The 18,612-nt window shown below is 49.0% G+C and overlaps 1 protein-coding gene across 4 annotated transcripts in view; it reads right to left on the bottom strand.

The window, feature by feature from the left end:
- KIAA0513 (KIAA0513 ortholog) overlaps positions 1–18,612 on the bottom strand; it is a 62,742-nt gene that overhangs the window by 15,332 nt on the left and 28,798 nt on the right. For all 4 annotated transcript variants that reach the window (XM_055306054.1, XM_055306057.1, XM_055306056.1 and 1 more), the window contains 5 exons: positions 8,118–8,590; positions 6,008–6,107; positions 5,080–5,153; positions 1,897–1,967; positions 86–290 (listed from right to left, as the gene is read on the bottom strand). In XM_055306054.1, coding sequence (XP_055162029.1) covers positions 86–290; positions 1,897–1,967; positions 5,080–5,153; positions 6,008–6,107; positions 8,118–8,446 — 779 coding nt within the window. In that variant the 5' untranslated portion in view covers positions 8,447–8,590. The remainder of the gene's footprint in view (positions 1–85; positions 291–1,896; positions 1,968–5,079; positions 5,154–6,007; positions 6,108–8,117; positions 8,591–18,612) is intronic.

Genomic DNA, 18,612 nt, shown 5'->3' with positions numbered 1-18,612 from the left:
GGGCCTCCCTGTCACTGCCTCTGCACATGGCCTCCGCCCACGTCATGCCTGGCCCTCGCCATAGCCCTCCTAGTGACACACTTACTCGTACTTCTTGGCCAGGGGTCCCTTCAGCTTGGTCTCCAGCCCCCCAAAGAAGCCCTTGACATTCTCTGTTCTGGCCGTGTTCTTCAGCAGCCGCTCAGCGATGTCCTTCTTCTCTGCCAGCCAGCTGTTGGCGGATTTCAGGTAGGAGTCGATGCTCCCTGCAGGCTTTTCCTTGGACTCCATGGGCAGCAGGTGTGGCTTACCTGAGGGGGTGAAGGTGGGAGGGAGCAGGAATGGCACCGCACAGCTTAGCAGGAACAACAGGGTGCCAGGACCCCTGGTGGCAGCGGCGACAAGTAGAGGCTCCCAGATGCCAGGGGAAGGTGGCAGGCCGGGCCTCTCAGGGCCACAGCTAAGCACCCACTGCATACAAGATGCTAGCCAGGGCCCCCAGACTGCAGAGGAAACGGGAGGACCAGCCCTGAAGGAGCTCAGCGACCTGAAGGTGGGGAGCAAGGCACACACACAGCTACACTGTGCTGGAGGAGGCCAAGGATTACAGGTGGCCCAAGAACCTCTCCCTGTGCTGGGAGAAGGCAGGTGGACACAAGAGAGGCTCCGGGTCCTGCTGTGGGCCTGACACTGGCCCAGGCAGGAGTGGGCATCCCTGGGGAGGGGGAGGGGGAGAGACAGCACGGCCAAAGGCTCTCCTGCGGGTCAGGGTGCCCCCACAGGTCAGGGTTTCCTGCAGGTCAGGGCGCCCCCTGCTGGTCAGAGGGTCTCCTGCCGGTCAAGGAGCCCCCTGTGGGTCTAAGGGTCTCCCACAGGCCAGGGTGTCCCCTGAGGGCCAAAGGCTCTCCTGCGGGTCAGGGTGGCCCCTGCTCATCAAAGGGCCCCTAAAGGTCAAGGGGTGAGTGACCCCTACTAATGTAAGCAACTGCACAGATGTGACGCAGACAAGCAGCAGCTACTTGAGCAGCTCTTTGAGAAGGAGGAGCACAGTGTGGACGAGCGGTTCCCATTTGACCCAAAGGCCTAGCATGAAGGACCTGCCTAGTGGTGGCCTGGCCTCGAGCTAAGGCAGTCTGACCAGCTGTCACAGGCAGAACTGAGGCATGGAGAGGACAGGCACTTGGGAGTGGGGGAAGTACAAAGCCAAACTGCAGAGGACTCAGGGTTATAGCATCAGAACAGAACTGTGCATCCTGAGAAAGGTGGGAAGGGAGGCCATGCTTACTGCTGCCCTGACCCAGCTCCAGACCACATGCAGGCCCCCAGCAGCCTTCGCTCACAGCGGCCTGAATGAGTCTCCGCTGTCACACCCAAGGAACTTCACACAGGGAGCCCTCAAGTTCCCATTACCAGAAAGTTCCAACACAACGAGCCAGAAGAACTGTCAGGCATCAGAATAAAGAACAGTCTGCACTCTTCATAAGGGCATCACCAACCCACACCCAGGGACGCGTTCCACCCCAAGACCCTATATTGATCCTCCCATTCTCTCCAGTAACCAACCCAATGTTGTATTTTGCTAAAACGTGAAAGAATGTTCTCACATCCAGCAATCCCTGAGTCTGCCATGGAATCTCCCACCAAATGAACTTAGCCTCTCATCTAGGCGCTGGGTGCTTTCCTTCCTACCATGGATAGGCAACTTCATGACCCACAGTGTGGACTACCTCTTTTCCTCCTGTTTCAGGAACCTTACTCCTTGCTCATCCCACCCTAACCTCAGGTTCTGTTGCTTTCTGGAAGCCTCACAACTTTGCTGCTAATGGGGAAGAAATCCTCACTTGATGCCACGTTATAAAGTGACAAGTGTTGAGTTTCCATGTTTGCCCTCCACAGAGGCTACGTCCGTGGCCTTACCAATGTGATAGTAGGTGAAGCACATGGTCATGAGGTTCTTGGCAGGCCCAAAGTCGTCCATCTGATGACACCTAAAATGACAAGTAAGGCTCGACTAGCTAAAGAATCATTCTACCCAATTTTATCAGTGCAAGTTCATGAAGCAAGACCTAAGAATTTTATAAATATGTCCACATTAATACTTCACTCCCCAGATGCTATGTAGAAGCAATAAAAAAGAATCTCCAATTGGATGAAGTGCCCATAGGCACACAGCTGGGGATTGTTCTGATCCTGGGCAGGAAGGAGATCTTGGTCCATTAGACTGGCCTCCTCTCCCTTTCAAAGTGGAACAGCAAGGCTCAGGAAGCTTAATCCTATACACAGGAGCAGCGCCAGGACTGGAAGTCAGGCCCCAGGCCAGGTGGCCCTCCAACCCCTAATTCTCAGGAATTAGCAGTGAGTTCGAGGGTATACTAGTCAGTGGTTTTTAGACTTGAGTTACATTAGAATCACCCTGAGAGTAGCCCACCTGCTGGGCCCACCCCCAGAATCTGGTTCAGTGTGTCTGGGCTAGGGCCTAATAAGAATGTGCATTTCTAACAAACTGCCTTGTCAAGCTGATGTTCTAATGCTCCTGGGCCCAGGGAGAGCACTTGGAGAAGCACTGGGAATATGAATACCTACCCTATATCACTTGCCGAAAATCAAATTAAGTTGTTAAACACAAGAACCTTTTATATACCAAAAAATGTTCCACAAATGCAAAGGATTATAATTACTATACTTACTACACTAAGGTTTTTTTTTAATTTTTAAGAGTTTATTTATTTATTCATAGACACACACACAGAGAGAGGCAGAGACACAGGCAGAGGGAGAAGCAGGCTCCATGCAGGGAGCCCGATGTGGGACTCGATCCCGGGTCTCCAGGATCACACCCTGGGCTGCAGGCGGCGTCAAACCGCTGCACCACTGGGGCTGCCCTACACTAAGGTTTATGAGCTACACACAGATCCAGTCAGCGTAGCAAACAAAAAAAGGGGGGGGGAATCTTCAAACAGGGGGCCTGCCTGCCCCTAGACATGTGCACTGTGACAGCTACAAATGCGACACTGTTGCCCACTGCAGCACCAGGAACCAGAGGAGACAATGAGGAGGAATAATCCAAGGACCACTGATGGGGCGCAAGTCAAATAAACTATGATACATTTAGATATCAGAACACCATATAGCCATTAGAAACGAATAATTAATTGTATGGGGATGCAATGCCCTTTTTTTTTTTTTTTGGAAAAATATATACTCACTGGGATGTGTCATTGATAGGGGTTATCACTGGAAAGAGGGCCATAGGAGTGAGGACAGGGCTGTGAGAAGAGGTTTCCTTTCCATTTTAGGCACTATGCCTCTCTACCCTGTTCTTCTGTATTTTTCTTTCCTGTTTAGTTTCTAATTTTGTACAAATATTACTTAAAAAAAAAAAGTCAGGACGTCTGGGTGGCTCAACGGTTGAGCATCTGCCTTCGGCTCAGGACATGATCCCAGGGTCTCGGGACTGAGTCCCACATCGGGCTCCCTGCATGGAACCTGCTTCTCCCTCTGCCTGTGTCTCTGCCTCTCTCTCTCTGTATCTCTCATGAATAAATAAATAAAATCTTAAAAAAAAAAAGTCAACGGAATTTATCTATACAATGGGGTCAGGGACAGTTTTCCCTTTTAATATAAAAATAATTTAAAACTTGAAGACCTAAACTCTGCCAATAAAATCATAAAGGACTATAAATTAAAAACATAAAACCCTAATAAACTAAAAATTGTAAAGCTCAAATTTTAAAAATACATATTTTTAGAAGATCACAAGGTTTTTTTCCTTTCTTTTTTTCCTCCAACCATCCACAAATACATATGCTCACCCAGAAATGGGGAGGTTCTGTGTTTTAGTCGGGTTGGAATTTGAATGTATTTTTTCCCCTCTCCTATTTTAAGGAAAAATTCAAAGTAAATGCAGAATTAAATATGTGTTACCAAGTGGGACAGGTGCAATCTTTACAAAATATGGATTCGTGAGAAATCCTTTGGATGGGAATGTTTTGAAGCTGAGGTATTCTCAGAGCTCGAGAGTGTGTTACACACAAGACAACTGGGCCTGTTTGAAACCCGCTCCTTCCGTGATGCTTTCTTGTCCCTCCACCCTTGCCAGCTCTGAGACCCAGAATCCCACATGAGCCTATCCTCAACTTGGGACATTCCAAGCAGGTGCTGGAAAAATAAGGATCCTCCTCTTTTTGGTCTTTTCCCTCTAGTCCATGCTCTGTGTTCGTGGGGGGAATTAAGAGATGAGGACACATCAAGACACAAGGGAATTAAGGTTCACAAGAGCGGTGATGTTTCTGCTGGGATAAGAAGGGGAAAGAAAAGGAAAGGAGGGGGGTTTTCAGGCCTCAAAACATGGAGGCAAACCACAAGGACCAGGACCACGGAACCACAATGAGGAAACAAGGGTAAGTAGGGCATAAACAACTGCCAGATTGGGGCTTCCTCTCCCCTGCCCCCAGATCAATAAAGCTGTTGTTCACCTCCTCAAGGCAGAGACACATCCTGTCCTTTCATGCTGGTGGAGGTGCTGTCACCTGCTCTGACGCAGGTCCAAGATGCATGACGTGGGCCTGGCAGTCCCAGAACTGCAGGGCCTCAGGAGGAGGGAGCCTGTGAGTCACATGGCCTGCCTCTCACAGCTACACAGGGGCAGGAGGGGCCCTTTTTTATCACCCTCCGGCTTCTACTGTGCTGTGATAAAACGTTCCAGCAGGGCCTAATTAGTACTCAGGGCAGGCCCAAGTCATCTGATCACATCATTAAGTGGGTGGTTATCTAGTTGGAAGTACTTTACAACAAGAAATCAAGAAAAGGCCACATCTCCGCTGCAGGAGGGCAGGGTCAATTGCGTGTCATCCCAGCCTGTCCTATAGCCCTCGTGGAGGGATTTACTCCCACCTAACCTCTACTGCCGGGGGAGGACCCTAACTCCCTCTTGCAAGAGGCTGGTAGGACGCTGCCTCTCAGCAGATGGGGGGTGGGGGCGGATCAGAGCAAATGCCAGTTGATGACGCAGGTGGCTGTTATGGCTGGGTTAGTACGGGATAGGAGAGGTGGGGAAGACATGCTTGTAGGACAGAGGCTTTGAGTGACAGCATTACTTACTCAAACAAGACGACAGCGAAAGACTGCACCAGGCGGTAGAAGGTTGGCTCCGAGACACACTTGGAGTTGCAGCGCTGTCCAGGAATAGGGCAGACACGTCATGGGGCGAGCAGGTGGTGGAGGCACGCTGCAGCTCAGACGGGTGCTGGGCTTACCATGCTGAGCAGCACTAGACACAGCCCGGCCACGAGCCTGGGACGGGAGCAGCCTCCCCTGCTTCACAGCAGCCAGGACCCTGAGCAGGGTGCTGGCACCGGGCACAACACCACTGCTTGGCAGAGCACAAGCCAACATTTTCCTGCATCTCCTTGAAATTTTAAGAGCTAGGAACACCACACGCTTACCTACACAACACAGAACAGCTTGGAGGGATTAAACCTGCAGATGACAACATGGGAGATTTCTGGAGTGTAGTTATGGGCTGTTTCTCTATTTTTTGCTGATTTGCATTTTCTAATTTCTTCTTGGAAAATAAATTGTGATTAAAAAATACTTTAAAAACTAAGAGCCTAAGCCACTTCAGAGAAAAAAAAAGCCTACAAGATATTTACCAAAAAAATCGTTCTTTTCTGAATTCTCATGGCTGTCACTGTCTACATTATCTTTATAAAAACTGAATATTGAGGGTTATTGACTAAAATTAGGCACGGACATTGTCCACATGCTTGCCCTTAAAAAAACAAACTGTTCTGTAATTGCAAGCAGTTTGAAAGACTAGTTTGCTCGCTCATTTTTTCTAGTAGGGGCATTTGGATGAGCGACTTCTCACTTCCCGCTACTCTAGTGAGGTCTTTGGGGAACATCTTTAAGTAAGTTCTACTAGTTTCTCAGCTGGATTGTTTCCCGTGACTCTTTTCTCCAGAGTGGGTGCTGCAGAGGTGACGGGAACGTGCCACACACCCCTGCGCCTCCCGACGCCGCCCCTCACCTGGGCGCTCACGTATCGAGCAAACCACTCGCGGCCTTTCCCGTTCTCACTGCTACAGTACTCTCCAAACTTGGCTTTCTCCTCCTGGTCCAAGTCCTCCCTGAAAGGAACAGAGGAGGCAAAGCAACTTTCAATCCTCTGGAAGAAATCCAGCCACAGCGGGGAAGAGGCAGAAGGAACAAGGAAGTATGGCACCCTAGGAGCAGATGCCTAACTTACACCAGCTCATCCCACCCTCGGGTGAGCCCATGAGGAATTGGGGTATTTTCTATCTCAAAGATGAGGAAACTGGCTCAGAGAGGATCAAACACAGCTAGAGAGCAGCAAACAGGAGCTCCATCCAGACTTCCTGTCTCCAAAGCCCAGGCTCTGTCCCTTGCGTCCTGCCTCCAGTGAAGTAGGAGCTCTGACAAAGGTAAGGTGACCCTCTGAGGGCCTGGCTCTCTAGCTCCACTGCCTTCCCATCCACTAGGGCTGAAATCAGCAGAGAACCATCCAGTGAATTCAAGAAACCCTAATCTGCTCAGTCTCAGCAGGACATACTGGCTTTGGTTGGTTATTCTGAAGAGCCAGTCTGCTCACCCCTCTGACAATCCTGGCGGTGTATGTGAGGGATGGAGACTAGGGGACCCTAGCGGGTCACCAATGCCAGGGTGAACAGAATGCTCACCTGACCTTAAACTACTTCTGATCCCTCTTCGTGGGAGGCTAATAATCTGCCCCAGATTTAAAGACAAAATAAAAAAGAAACAGAAGGGCTGAAGATCAATTAGCTCATGCAATTTTTCATTTATTTAAGGTTTTGTAGAAAACATCTTGGTCTCATTTATCCCAAAATACCAACACCAGATGAAATCGGAGAATTTGCCAGCCAGTTTGCAGTGATTTCTGGAATGCTCTTGAAAATGCATCCGGCTCAGTTGTTCGTGCTCCATACTGCTGACAGGCTGCCACAAATATAGATTGGCCTTCCTGACAAATTAGCAAGCTTCCATGCTTTCTCCCCTTTCATTAACTGGGTGTGCTCAGAGAAAGCAGACCAATTCCAGTGTTAGTCAAACAAAATTAGGAGGGAGCCACATCTACTGCTCTCCTAGAATGCATTCAAAATCGAACATGAATGTGTTTTTGCAGAGGCCATTATTTGGATTATCACTGAGCTCTCTTCCCTCATCTAACTGCAAAGAAAGCGGACGCACATCTGGAAAAGGCAGACATCCATCTTGCTCAGTTACAAACAAGGGGCCTTAATCATGGTAGGAAATAGTGTACACTATACATGGTGCCAATAGGCAGTCTTATTTCTTCACTAAAACTGAAAAATGATCCCTTCATTCACTTAGCTCCCCACACTGAAGTGTGTGCATGGAGAGTCCAGAGGTTTCGTTGAAATGCAGATTCAGATTCAGTGGGTCTGGCTAGGGCCCAAGACTCTGCATTTCTAGCAAGTTCCCATGATGCTGATGCTGTAGGTCTCTACATAAGACAAAGGAGCAGCAAGGCCTCCAATGACCAGTGTGTGGCAAGGATGCAGGGCAAAGCTGACATCTAAAACCCAGGAATTTGGGTTTGCAGGCTCTCCACCCCCATGTTGGGATAGTAACAAGTGTGGTTGGGGGAGCTGGAGGCCCACCCACAGACACCCCCTCCTTAGCCTGATCCCAACCCAACCTCTGCTCCCTGCTGCTCCAATTGCCAGGGCTCCCATTTACCCCTGAAACATAGAAGAAAGGCAAGAAAGAGGAGCAAGGAAGCGTCCCCTTCCTGGCAGTTGCTGGAGGTTTAGCTGCCATGAGCATGGTGAGGAGTATGGGTAACTGAAACCTTTTGGCCTACACACCTCCTGCACTGAAAGTCTGCCAGCAGCAGCGGTGCCCTAACGGAGTATGAGTCTGACAGGGAAGGCTGAGTAGCTAACCTGACATTGCTCAGACACAGGTAAGCAAACTAGAGTCCTGGATTTAGCAGCAAGGATGTGAGCCTGTCCTTGGAGTGGCTGAAACAAGGGGTGAGGCTCAGAACCACCCAGGTGGCCCACGGAAGCCTGGGCCCCAGGGGGTGCCCTGTAAAGGACAGAGCCGGGAGCACAGAGCAGGTCCTAGGGGCTCACCCTCCAGAGAAGATCTTTTCCACGTAGCTGCGCATGAACTCCCGGAGCTCCGGGGCCTCCTCATCCTTGGTGGACTCGGTGCTCTGGTTGGAACAGAAGGACTCATTGGAGGAGGAGCGGCGGTACTGGTCCCAGGATGGGTGTGAGGGTGACTCGCCCATGTCATTCTCACTGTCCGCAGACTCTGTGGTCTCGCTCTCCGAAGCACCGTCGCCCTGGGAGCTATCCCCATCCTGCAGCTTCGGAGGTAGGGCTTCCAGGGGTGAGGAGGCAGACGGCTCAGTCCCGAAGTCTATCAGTGTGCCCACGGGGACGTCCGGGGCCTCCATGGTTCGGGGAGGCTTCCAGGCTGGAGGGCCGGCAGATGGGATTCCCGCTTGTGTCAGTGGGAGCTGGAGCCCAAGCACATGCGTTGCCTGGGAGCTGTTGGCCACTAGGAGTCTTCGGGGGCAGCTCTCATGGCCCTAAGGCATCTAGAATGGAAGATGTATAAACGTTATTATGACGAGACGGGGTGCATAGGGGGAGTACAGCAATGAGAATCCAAACTTCTAGGATTTGGGTCTTTGCTACATGGACATCATTTCCCTGCTGTCTACTGTTAAACACCTGGTACATGGTAGGCACTCAATAACTAGTTGTTGAAATAATGAACACATGAATACCAATGATCAGGACTCCTCCAAATTACACTAATAGACTTCAAAGCCACTGCACCTGCTGGCCCTCCCCTGCTCTGGCCTACCAGACTGATGCCAATAAATAAAAAGGCTAGAATCAGAAAATCATCAGGGATACCTCTGCCACTCACTGCCATTAGTGTCAGTGGCCGTGGGAGACGGTTCATCTCGTACATTGGGAAAAGCTGCCTCTGCTCAGCACATGGGCCCCTCACCTCCTGGGCTGGCATCTCTTCTTTCCTGGGCTCCTTTCTGAGGACTCTTCCACTCAAGGCCTAGAACATTCCCAGGCTGCCAGACAGATGTCTCTTTTCCTATCACTCAAACACTCTCATGGCTTCTGAGCATCTTTTGCTGCCTAGACCCACCCTCTCCTTCCTGCCCTCCCTGCACCATAGCCACCTGGATGATGGCTGGCTCACGGGTCTGTTCCTTTTGCCCTCCCCCTTCCCCACTTCATTCCTTCTTCCTGCCTCACCCTGCCCAGATGCTGCTCACGCCCAGGGTGGACACAGTGCCATCTCTTCAAGGAGCTCACACACCCTCTATTCAAAACTATTCACTGATGGCTCTGTGCACCTCCAGCATTTTATTTACCCCCATTTAGAATTCTGCTTGTTTAATGGGTAGATATTACCATTTCTGTTTATCCCACTGAAGTATAAGCCCCTGGAGTACCTCTGTGGCCATCAAGTTGTCTAGTGCAGTCTCGACTAAGGAAGTATTTGCTGTACATCTGTGAATGCATGGACAGAGCTGCCCATGAATGTATTGGAAGAGCTGGGCAGGGGCGGGGAGGGGAGGGGTGGTCCAGGATGCTGGTGGAACAGCAGCAGAGCTGGGATTAGTCTTTGCATCTAAACCAGGCTTCCAAACTGCCATTTTGGGAGTCACCTAACAGTTCTGGGACCCTCCTTCCCCAGCAGTGAGACACAGACAACTCAGCATGAAGCAAGAGCCCTCCTGATGCATCATCTCCTCCAGGCAAGAGCAACCACAACCTCAAGATTGGTCATGTCCCTCTCCTCACCCTCTGCAGACTCCAAATATCTAGGACAACACCTAGCACACAAGTGGCTGCCGACACTGTGGCACTAATGCATCTTCTGAGGGTAATTTGATATTAGATTGCATTTGCTGCCTGTTAAGAGCTTAATGTTCACAAATCGATCATGAGTTCCTCCAAATTCCCCAGCTTAGGATATTTTTAAACGCCCTGAGTCAGAAAGATGGAATGGCTGACTCCTTATTGTCGGAGTGGCAACAGTATGCTTTCAGTGGAGTCCTACAAAGCTTGCCTTGGTTCAAAAAAGAGAAGAATGAACCTCCACTTGAAAGAACTGTCTGGGCCAGGGGAGTCACATGGGGTTTTTAGGAGCCAGGAGACAGCACTACCGCTCAGAAGACACTGAGGAGATTAAGGAGTGGCAGTCTGGGGCTGCATCAGCCCTGGCTCCCCTCCTGCCACCTGTGCCCCCCGCCTCTGCTCTCTGGGCCAGGGACTCTCCATCTGAGACACTGTGGTCAAGCTTGAATTCTAATGTCCTTCCAGCCACCATATTCTCAGACCCTCCAAAGCACAGAAAATGACATCTGTAACAACACACTGGGTGTTAAAAACAGAAAATCACACAATAGGAAGATGTTTGCAGTCACTATGATAGGAAAATTGGGTTAATAATATCTGTATTATAAATTCACTCAAATCGAGGGGCACCTGGATTATTTTAAAAAATAAGTAAATAAAATATTCATCCAAATCCAGCTGAAAATTGTGTTCTAATAGGTAACACAAACTACTCAAACAGACAAGGCACATAAGAAGAAATACTATTATTATTATTATTATTTTAAAAGATTTTATTTATTTATTCATGAGAGACACAGAGAGGCAGAGACATAGGCAGAGGGAGAAGCAGGTTCCATGCAGGGAGCCCGATGCAGGACTCGATCCTGAGACTGCAGGATCACATGCTGAGCCAAAGGTAGATGCTCAACCACTGAGCCACCCAGGCATCCCAGAAATACTATTATTAAACGCTTAGACAATTCTTCAACCTACACTACTAATCACACATGTAGATAGGCCAAGTTGAAACAATTGGGTACCATCTTATACTACTAAATTAGCAAAAATCTCAAAATGCAATCTAAATGCTGATGAGGTGATTGTAAAGTTAATATTCTCAAGCAATCCTGGCAATAGGGATAAATAAGACTCTAGAAAGCTTGTTTGTTTACGTATGTATGTATATAATCTCCACACCTAATGTGAGATTAAAACTCACAATCCCAGATAGAGTTGTATGCTCTTCCAACTGAGCCAGCCAGGCATACCTAGAAACTATTTTTTTTATAATTTTAATTTTTTTATCCTCTGATCTAGGAATTCAAATGCTTGAAATTTATCCTAAGGAAATGTAACAGTATTTCTAATCCTGATAAACTGGGGAAATCTAAATATAGGAAACTGGCAAATAAATTCTAACAATTTGATGCAATAGTAATCAGTGAATGATGCAGTAAACAATCAGAACATGAGTGAATGATGTTCATGTCAGATAAGTAAACAAAATAACCTGTAGTCAACAAATATTTACTGAATCCCATGGCATGCCATCCTTTGGTCTGGGTGCTGGGAATACTGTAGTGCATAGTGCATGAGTTTGAACTTTCTTATAATAACAATAAAGCATATGTACAAAGAGGGCTGGAAAAGAAGATAGAAGCTTATTATAGTCCTAGCACTGGGGTAATTTTTCCTTTTGATTTTGTTCTTGATCAGAATGATAGTTTGCAATAAATAAATATTCAGAGGGAAAAGGAAACAAATTTCTGTATCTTGAAACAGTTTCAAGCAGTCAGAAGGGCTGCATCTTTTCATGCCAGGATCAGGACTGCAAGATCAGAGCAAATTATCATGGCTATTTCTGATCCAGCCTGAGGCTGGCAAGCGGCTCTCCTAGCATCCCCCTCGCTCAAAATTCTGAGAGTGTGTGAGTCATCCTTTCCCAGAAGCCTCCTCTGTGGCTCAGGAAGGGGGAACAAAGTGAGAGGTCTGATGGTAGGGGAGAAAGAGGTGGGGGAAGACCCTGTCCAGGGTGTGTGAGGGTACCGTGGGCTGCAGCGTCCAGGCCCAGGCCCCGTGCAGAAGAGAGCACCATCACCACACACGCTGCTGTCCCCTGGCCCCCTCAGCCCAGGGGTCTCATCTTGCTCATCTTGGGGGGAGAAGACTGGGGTGCAAGTCTGTTCACGCAGCTGAGACACCAGGGTGAAGCAGTCATTTGTGGGTAAGGGCCTTGAAAGCACCCCACTCTTTTCCTTCAAGAAGGAAACATAATTATGGGCCTCCATGCAGGACAAGGTGACAGTCACTCTGTCATCACATGCCTCTTGTGACTACCTGCGCGAGGCCAGCCAGAGAAACAAAGGAAGTGGGCCCAGGAGGAATCAACCCCACTGTCCCTACCAGAGCCGGCCAGGTGCTACACTCAGGAATGTAGGCCCAGCGGTACAAGACCTAAAGAGCTCTCCAAAGAATTGCTGAAATGCACTACATGAAACCTTCCAATTCCTCAATACTGGCAACTAATTTAAATTTATTTCAAAACACATCTATGGATTGCATCCCAATCCCTTTGACTTATTCTATGTGCAAGGAAGCTCCCAAACCCAATGCAGGGCCACAGACTCTAAGACTCAGGGTTTTAAATCACAGCAGGACATTTGCAACTACAGACTTTGCATATTAAAATGCTTTGCTATAGCCTGGAAGCAGAACAAAACTTGCTGCAATTGTACTTTTACAATGTACGTCCTGGGCCTTACAGCACAGCTTTCTCCCAACCAAATTAGGCTAAAATTCTAAGTAAACCTATAACCCAAAGGCTCAACCTCAAACCATCCACCTGCTCAAAAAGTATTTCTTTTCTTAAGTAGGCTTTAAACCCAATGTGGGGCCTCATGACTCAAGGTCATGAGTTCTACTGACTGAGCCAGCCAGGGGCCTCTCAATAATATTTATTGAGCAGCTACTGTGCATCAGCTAGTGTGTCAGCAGCTGGAAATACAGTCATGAACAAAGCTGTAAGAAGCATCTGGTTGTGTGGGGGGGGGGCGCACAGGATAAGAGATGGAGTGGTAGAGGGTGGGTAAGGGCAGGGGGAGGGTAAGAGACCGTTAATAAAATGGAAATCCTAACAAGAACTTCCAGTGGCACCGAGTACTATGTAGAGTCTCCAGGCAATGTCTCTGAGAGCCCTGAGAAGGGCTTCTTTGCACTGGGAATCAGGGAGGCAGATATGAGCTGAGGAGAAGGAAGGATCGCCAAGAAGACTCAAGGGTCCTCTGACAGGAGAGAGATCTGGGCAGAGGGAATAGTCTGGACAGACGCCCTAGGCAGCAATGACTTTGGAAGGTTCAGGAATCAGGAGGCTGATGAGGCGAGAGTTAGCTGCTCATGGAGAAGAAGCTGGCAGGACATGCAGGGAAGGCTTGCCAGCCCACCGCTGGAGTCTGGGCTGATGGGCAGCCATGGGAGGAGGTCCAGTACAGGCAGCTGCATGCACAGGACAGGAGTAGGGGGGCCGGCGGAGGCAGAGGCTGGCCAAGGTGGTCACATTCTGGTGGGAGGCTTCCTGACCCCCTCACCTCCACCCCCACTCCCCCAAGCCTTTTCCTGCCACTGAGGCCCCAGTTGCAGAAGGAACTTGCAGGAGACTGCCTTCTTGTGGCTGCTCAGCCACATCCCCAGGGGGCTTTGCTCAAACTCTGATTTCCCCAAAACCCCAGAGCAACCAGAGCCAGGACTTCTCTAGCAAGTTGACCTTGAGCAATCAGATCAGGCTCCCTGGGCAAGAATCCGGAACTTTTTGTAACTCTGCCCCTTGCCATCCACCTCAGACAACTCCGTCTCTTTTAGAGTCCCCAAGAGCTAGCAGACATGCTGTTCTAACCACAAAGAGAGAAGGGCCTGCAAAGCCTTGTTTGCTCAGCGTTCCTAACATGCTGGCTCATACTTGGGTCCATCCATCTCATCTCTCATCTCAGGACACCAGTACATCAAGGCTCAGAGACTAACTCCCAAGCATACAAATAGGAAGTGACAGTGTGCATAATCCAGTCGCAGCCAACCTGCAAAGCCCCTGCTCTTGACGACCATGTTGCCCCTACAGCTCTCTTTGATGTTCCCTTGGAGCTACACTTCTGCTGGGTCAGGGCTTTGCACGTTACTAAGGCTGACAATGGGTGCTACCAAATTACCTTCCCCCAAGCCTGGACCATGGCCATATATATTCAATGGGCTTTATGTCTGCTCCTTCCTTTCAACTGTAAGGTCAAAACACCACCTACCCTCTGGAATTCAGAGCTCTGACTCATTTGCTTCACTCTGGGTCAAGCATGGGGCAGTGTGCAAGGAAGGGCAGACCCACTTTGCAGATGAGGGAACTGGGACCTATGAGGCTGTGTCTCAGCAGCCAGAACTTCAAAGCCCTAGCCTTTGACAAAGGCATATGGCTTAGTACTTTGCCTAATGACTGGCCCGAAGAAAGCCAGCCGCCTGCCTTGGGTTCCAGCTCCACTCAGACCCACACCGGAAGTCAATTAAAAAAATTATTTTTAAGCCATCTTTGCACTCAGCATGGGGTCTGAACCCACAACCCTGAGATCAAGAGATGCACATTCCACTGGCTGGGCCAGCTAGGCGCCCCTGGGAAAGTCATTTGAATCAGTACCAATTCCTATTTTTGGAAAATGTGAATGTGAATTTTTCTTTACCCAGACTCATTTTGAGTATTATCAAGATAAAGGAGATAACACACGGCAGGTCTCACGGAAATTTGTTACTGTCCTCCTGGCCCATGAGAAGCCGAATGAGAGCCCTGCCACAGCAAGGTCGAGACAGCTGAGGGAGGACACAGAAGCTGATACTATCAGAACAGTCTATACTTTCCAAGGCACAAAAGTACATAAAAACATTGTTTTGGACCACTCCATCAAGCTGCTGGGCAAGTACTATGTTTTTATTGCCACTTTAGAGATGAGAAGTCTGGGGCTGGGGGAAGCAGGTGCATGGCTAGAGGGGTCACCTGCTAGGGGGTGGTTGTGGAGCAGGAACACCTACTGTTCTAGGAGTAGAGGTCAAAGGTCCCTCATAGCTTCCTACCTGAGCTTCTGCTACATTTTGACCTCTCTCCAGCTGTAAGGTGAACATACACTTGCTGGAACCTCACAGTAAGTAGTGAGCTAACCTCCCCACAGAAAATCCACCTTGCTTTGCCTAAGGGTTGCAGATGGCCAGGTCAAATCAGGAAGAACTGCACATCCCTGCCCAATGTTGATTACTGAAAGTCCTTGACTCTGAGACTCAAGTCATAAGACTTTCAACCCCATCTGCCTTATGCAAAGGTACTGTCCAAACACAGAGAAGGTGAGGGTCCTGGATGTGAAGCAGAAGGTAAATAACTCTCCCCTGCAGTCATTAGACTCACATAAACTCTGGGATTCAACCCCTGAAGGGTGGTTTACCCCACACATCTGGGCATCATTCTGCATTCAGGTAGCCTTCTTTGCCTAATATCAACTGGATGCCCTCTATGGCTTTCTAGTAAATCATGTTCAGAAAACACACCTGAAGGGGGCGCCTGGGTAGCTCTGTCAGTTAAGCATTTGCCTTTGGCTCAGGTCATGATCTCGGCCTTGGTACTAAACCCACATCGGCCTCCCTGCTCAGTGGAGAGTCTGCTTCTCCCTTGCCCTATCCCTCTGCCCTCACTCTGCTTGTGCTCTCTCAAATAATTGGATAAAATCTTTAAAAAGGGGGGGCACACCTAGGTGGCTCAGTGGTTGACCCTCTGCCTTCAGCTCAGGGCATGATCCTGGGGTCCTGGTATCCCCAGCAGGGAGCTTGCTTCTCCCTCTGCCTGTATCTCTGCCTCTCACTGTGTCTCTTATGAATAGATAAATAAAATCTTAAAAAAAAAAAAAAAAGGAAACAAGAAAATACACCCAAAGAACCCCAGAAAAGTGTCTTTTCTTCCTCTGTGGTTGTGGATACAGGGTGTGTTAAAGCATCTGACTACATAAGCCATTATGGAAGGAGGCCAGTGACCCTTAGCCCATCCACACTGGGTCAGGAATGGTGCCAGGGCTCAGTCAGGAATAGGGCCAGAGCTCACCCAGGGGCAGCAGAAAGTAAGTCCAACAGCATCTTCAGACTTGGGCACTGCATTCTTTTCTGCAGCCACATCTTAGCTGAATGCTGCCCACAGTTAGAGGAGACAGCCCAGATAAGGGGATGCCCTCAATCCTCACCACATAAGATAGAGCCCAAGGAGCTGAGCGAGGATGCTTTTAACCTGAAGCTGTGGTTCCCAAACTGGTGCCAGGGCACCCAAGGATATTTGAATAAATTCACAGCGGTGCTGTGGGATATTTCAATATTTCAAGGAAAACATAGCAATACTCAACATCTTCCAGACACGGACTGAACGACTAGCTCAAAGTAGCTCACAGTTTCACCATTAGGTCATGCTGTATTCCTTTCTATGACCTTGTATCTTTGTGAAGTTGAATTTTCTGCAGTTTGCCACATTAAAAAGCAATTTGGAACAAGAAAATCAAATAGAATGTCCTGAATTGTCCATAAGCTGGGAAAGCACCCAGGGAGCCTTCCTGTCTGTTCAGATGAGCCAGCTCCAAAGGTTGTTGCCTCTTACTATATCTACTAACATCCCAAAAATCAATATGGAACAAGAAAAGAGAATGGCCATGTACAACAAAGAATGAAACAAAAAATAGCTTTTAAATGGTGTAGTATGCTGAGCAGTGGTCCCCCAAAGGTGCTCACGTCCTCATCCCCAGAACCTACAAATACATGACCTGACATGGCAAAGGGACTTTGCAGGTATGATTAAGTGTGGTGCCTTGGGATGATCCTGGGGTGCCCATCATAATCACAAGGGTCCTTAGAAGGGAGAGGTAGGAGGGTCAGAGTCAGGGAGGGAGCAGGAGTGATGCTCTGCTGCTGGTTTTGCAGCTGGAGGAGGGGTTGTCAACCAAGGAATTCAGGTGCTTCTAGAATCTGGAAAACTCAAGGGTAAGAGTCTCCTCTGGGGCCTCTAGAAGGAACTTGTCCTGCTCACACCTTGACATTAGCCCCATCAATCTAATTCTGAATCTCCATCCCCAGAAGTGTATGTAGGACAGTAAATGTGTGAGATTTGTTAAAACAGCTGTAGGAAACTAACCAAGACAGCTAGTATGTTGTTGGGACCTAAAGACTCACTGAGGTGCCCAGTATTTGCTTTAGCCTAGGAGTGTCGGGACAAAACGAGTGAGACACTAAGGTGCCAGGAGTGCGGGGACCTCCGGGCCTGGGCCTGTGCCCAAGCCAAATCCCTCGTCTGCCACTGGAGCCACGAACCCGACACAGGCTGCATATGGATCCCTGTGAAACTGATGCTTCCCAGCATCAAGTCAAGCTTGTGGGGATCATCTGGTTTCCATCTCCCTCCACCATGAACATATCATTAGACAAAGGTCTAGAGACAGAAGGGGGGATAAAATCTCTCGTCGCCACCATGCCTACAAATCCCATCTCCTTTCTGTGTATTCCCTTCTAGTGCTCGTGCTTATACCATATCCATGCCAAGGGAAGTCTGAATGTTTGCTGTGTACCTGGTGCCTGGCTGTCCCTCTCTCATCTGCAAACATGCAGGTGACCTCACTGAGAGTCTTCTCTGGTCCCCCAAAGAGTGTTTTATTTCAAGCTGACCTACCAGCAGGTCAACAGGGTTTGGCAGGAACGATTTGAGACAAATCCTTGGCTAAGATTTCTGGTCTGTGGGGCTGTCCTGAAACAGGCGAACCTGATCACTTTATGAGGTTACTGTCACCTGGTTTTCTTCCACTATTGTAAGATATAATAATGGATAGTTTCCAGGAAAACGGTGCCTATTGAAACTGCTGGAGTGGAGGAAAGGGAGAAGGGAGACAAAGATAAATGCAATCATCCTGTAGAGAAAGGCGCTTCTGGGAACACCATGGCTGAAAGAGTAAATCACCAAGGTTATCCGGAAGCCCCAGGAGCTGCTGTTTCCACGTCCCCTCCCCCACCCGCCTGCCACAAATAATCAGCCTCAGGGCCAGGGCTCTCTCTTCCTGCTCAAGCGGCATTTGCTCCACACACTCCTTGCTCCCTGGCTTGCCTCGCCCCCTAGAGTCTTGAGTCAGAGAAGGGCTCCAGTGGGCTGGCCTGAGGCAGGCTGCAGTGAGGAAGCCCCCTGAGCCCCTCTGCACAGCTGGGCCCTCCAGTGCCCCAGCCAGAGGTCAGACACTAGCCCAGGCTGGTAAAAACACGCTTCCTGTTGCTCAGAACCTCTCGCACCATGAGACCACAACAATGACTCTATCTGCTTCTGCGAGGGGCTGAGCAGCTCAGCCCTTGGGCTCCTGACAAATAAATTTGCTCATCACCTTCTGGCTGGGTGATAACTGACTTTGCCTCTGAACCAGGAAAAGAGTTTTGGGCTGTTTGGGGCTACATAGCAATAGTCATTCTAGAGAATGAATGCATATCAAACATGAAATGTCAACGATGTCCTTTTAGAGGTCACTGCAGTCAGGCAGCTGCTCAGACACAGATTTATACCTAGTCAGTGTGGATCTAGGGCAACTTAGAGGTCCATGGAATCAACAACAACAATAACAAAACCCATTACCAAAGTCAGGGAAGGAGCTTAGTGGAGTTTCCAAAAGCAAAATAAAAATAGGGAAGCAAAAAAATAGGCAGCAAAAGCAAAATAGGAAAG

The sequence above is a fragment of the Nyctereutes procyonoides genome, unplaced genomic scaffold, assembly GCF_905146905.1.
Source record: "Nyctereutes procyonoides isolate TBG_1078 unplaced genomic scaffold, NYPRO_anot_genome, whole genome shotgun sequence".
Taxonomy (NCBI): domain Eukaryota; kingdom Metazoa; phylum Chordata; class Mammalia; order Carnivora; family Canidae; genus Nyctereutes; species Nyctereutes procyonoides.
This window is presented reverse-complemented; position numbering and strand designations above follow the sequence as displayed.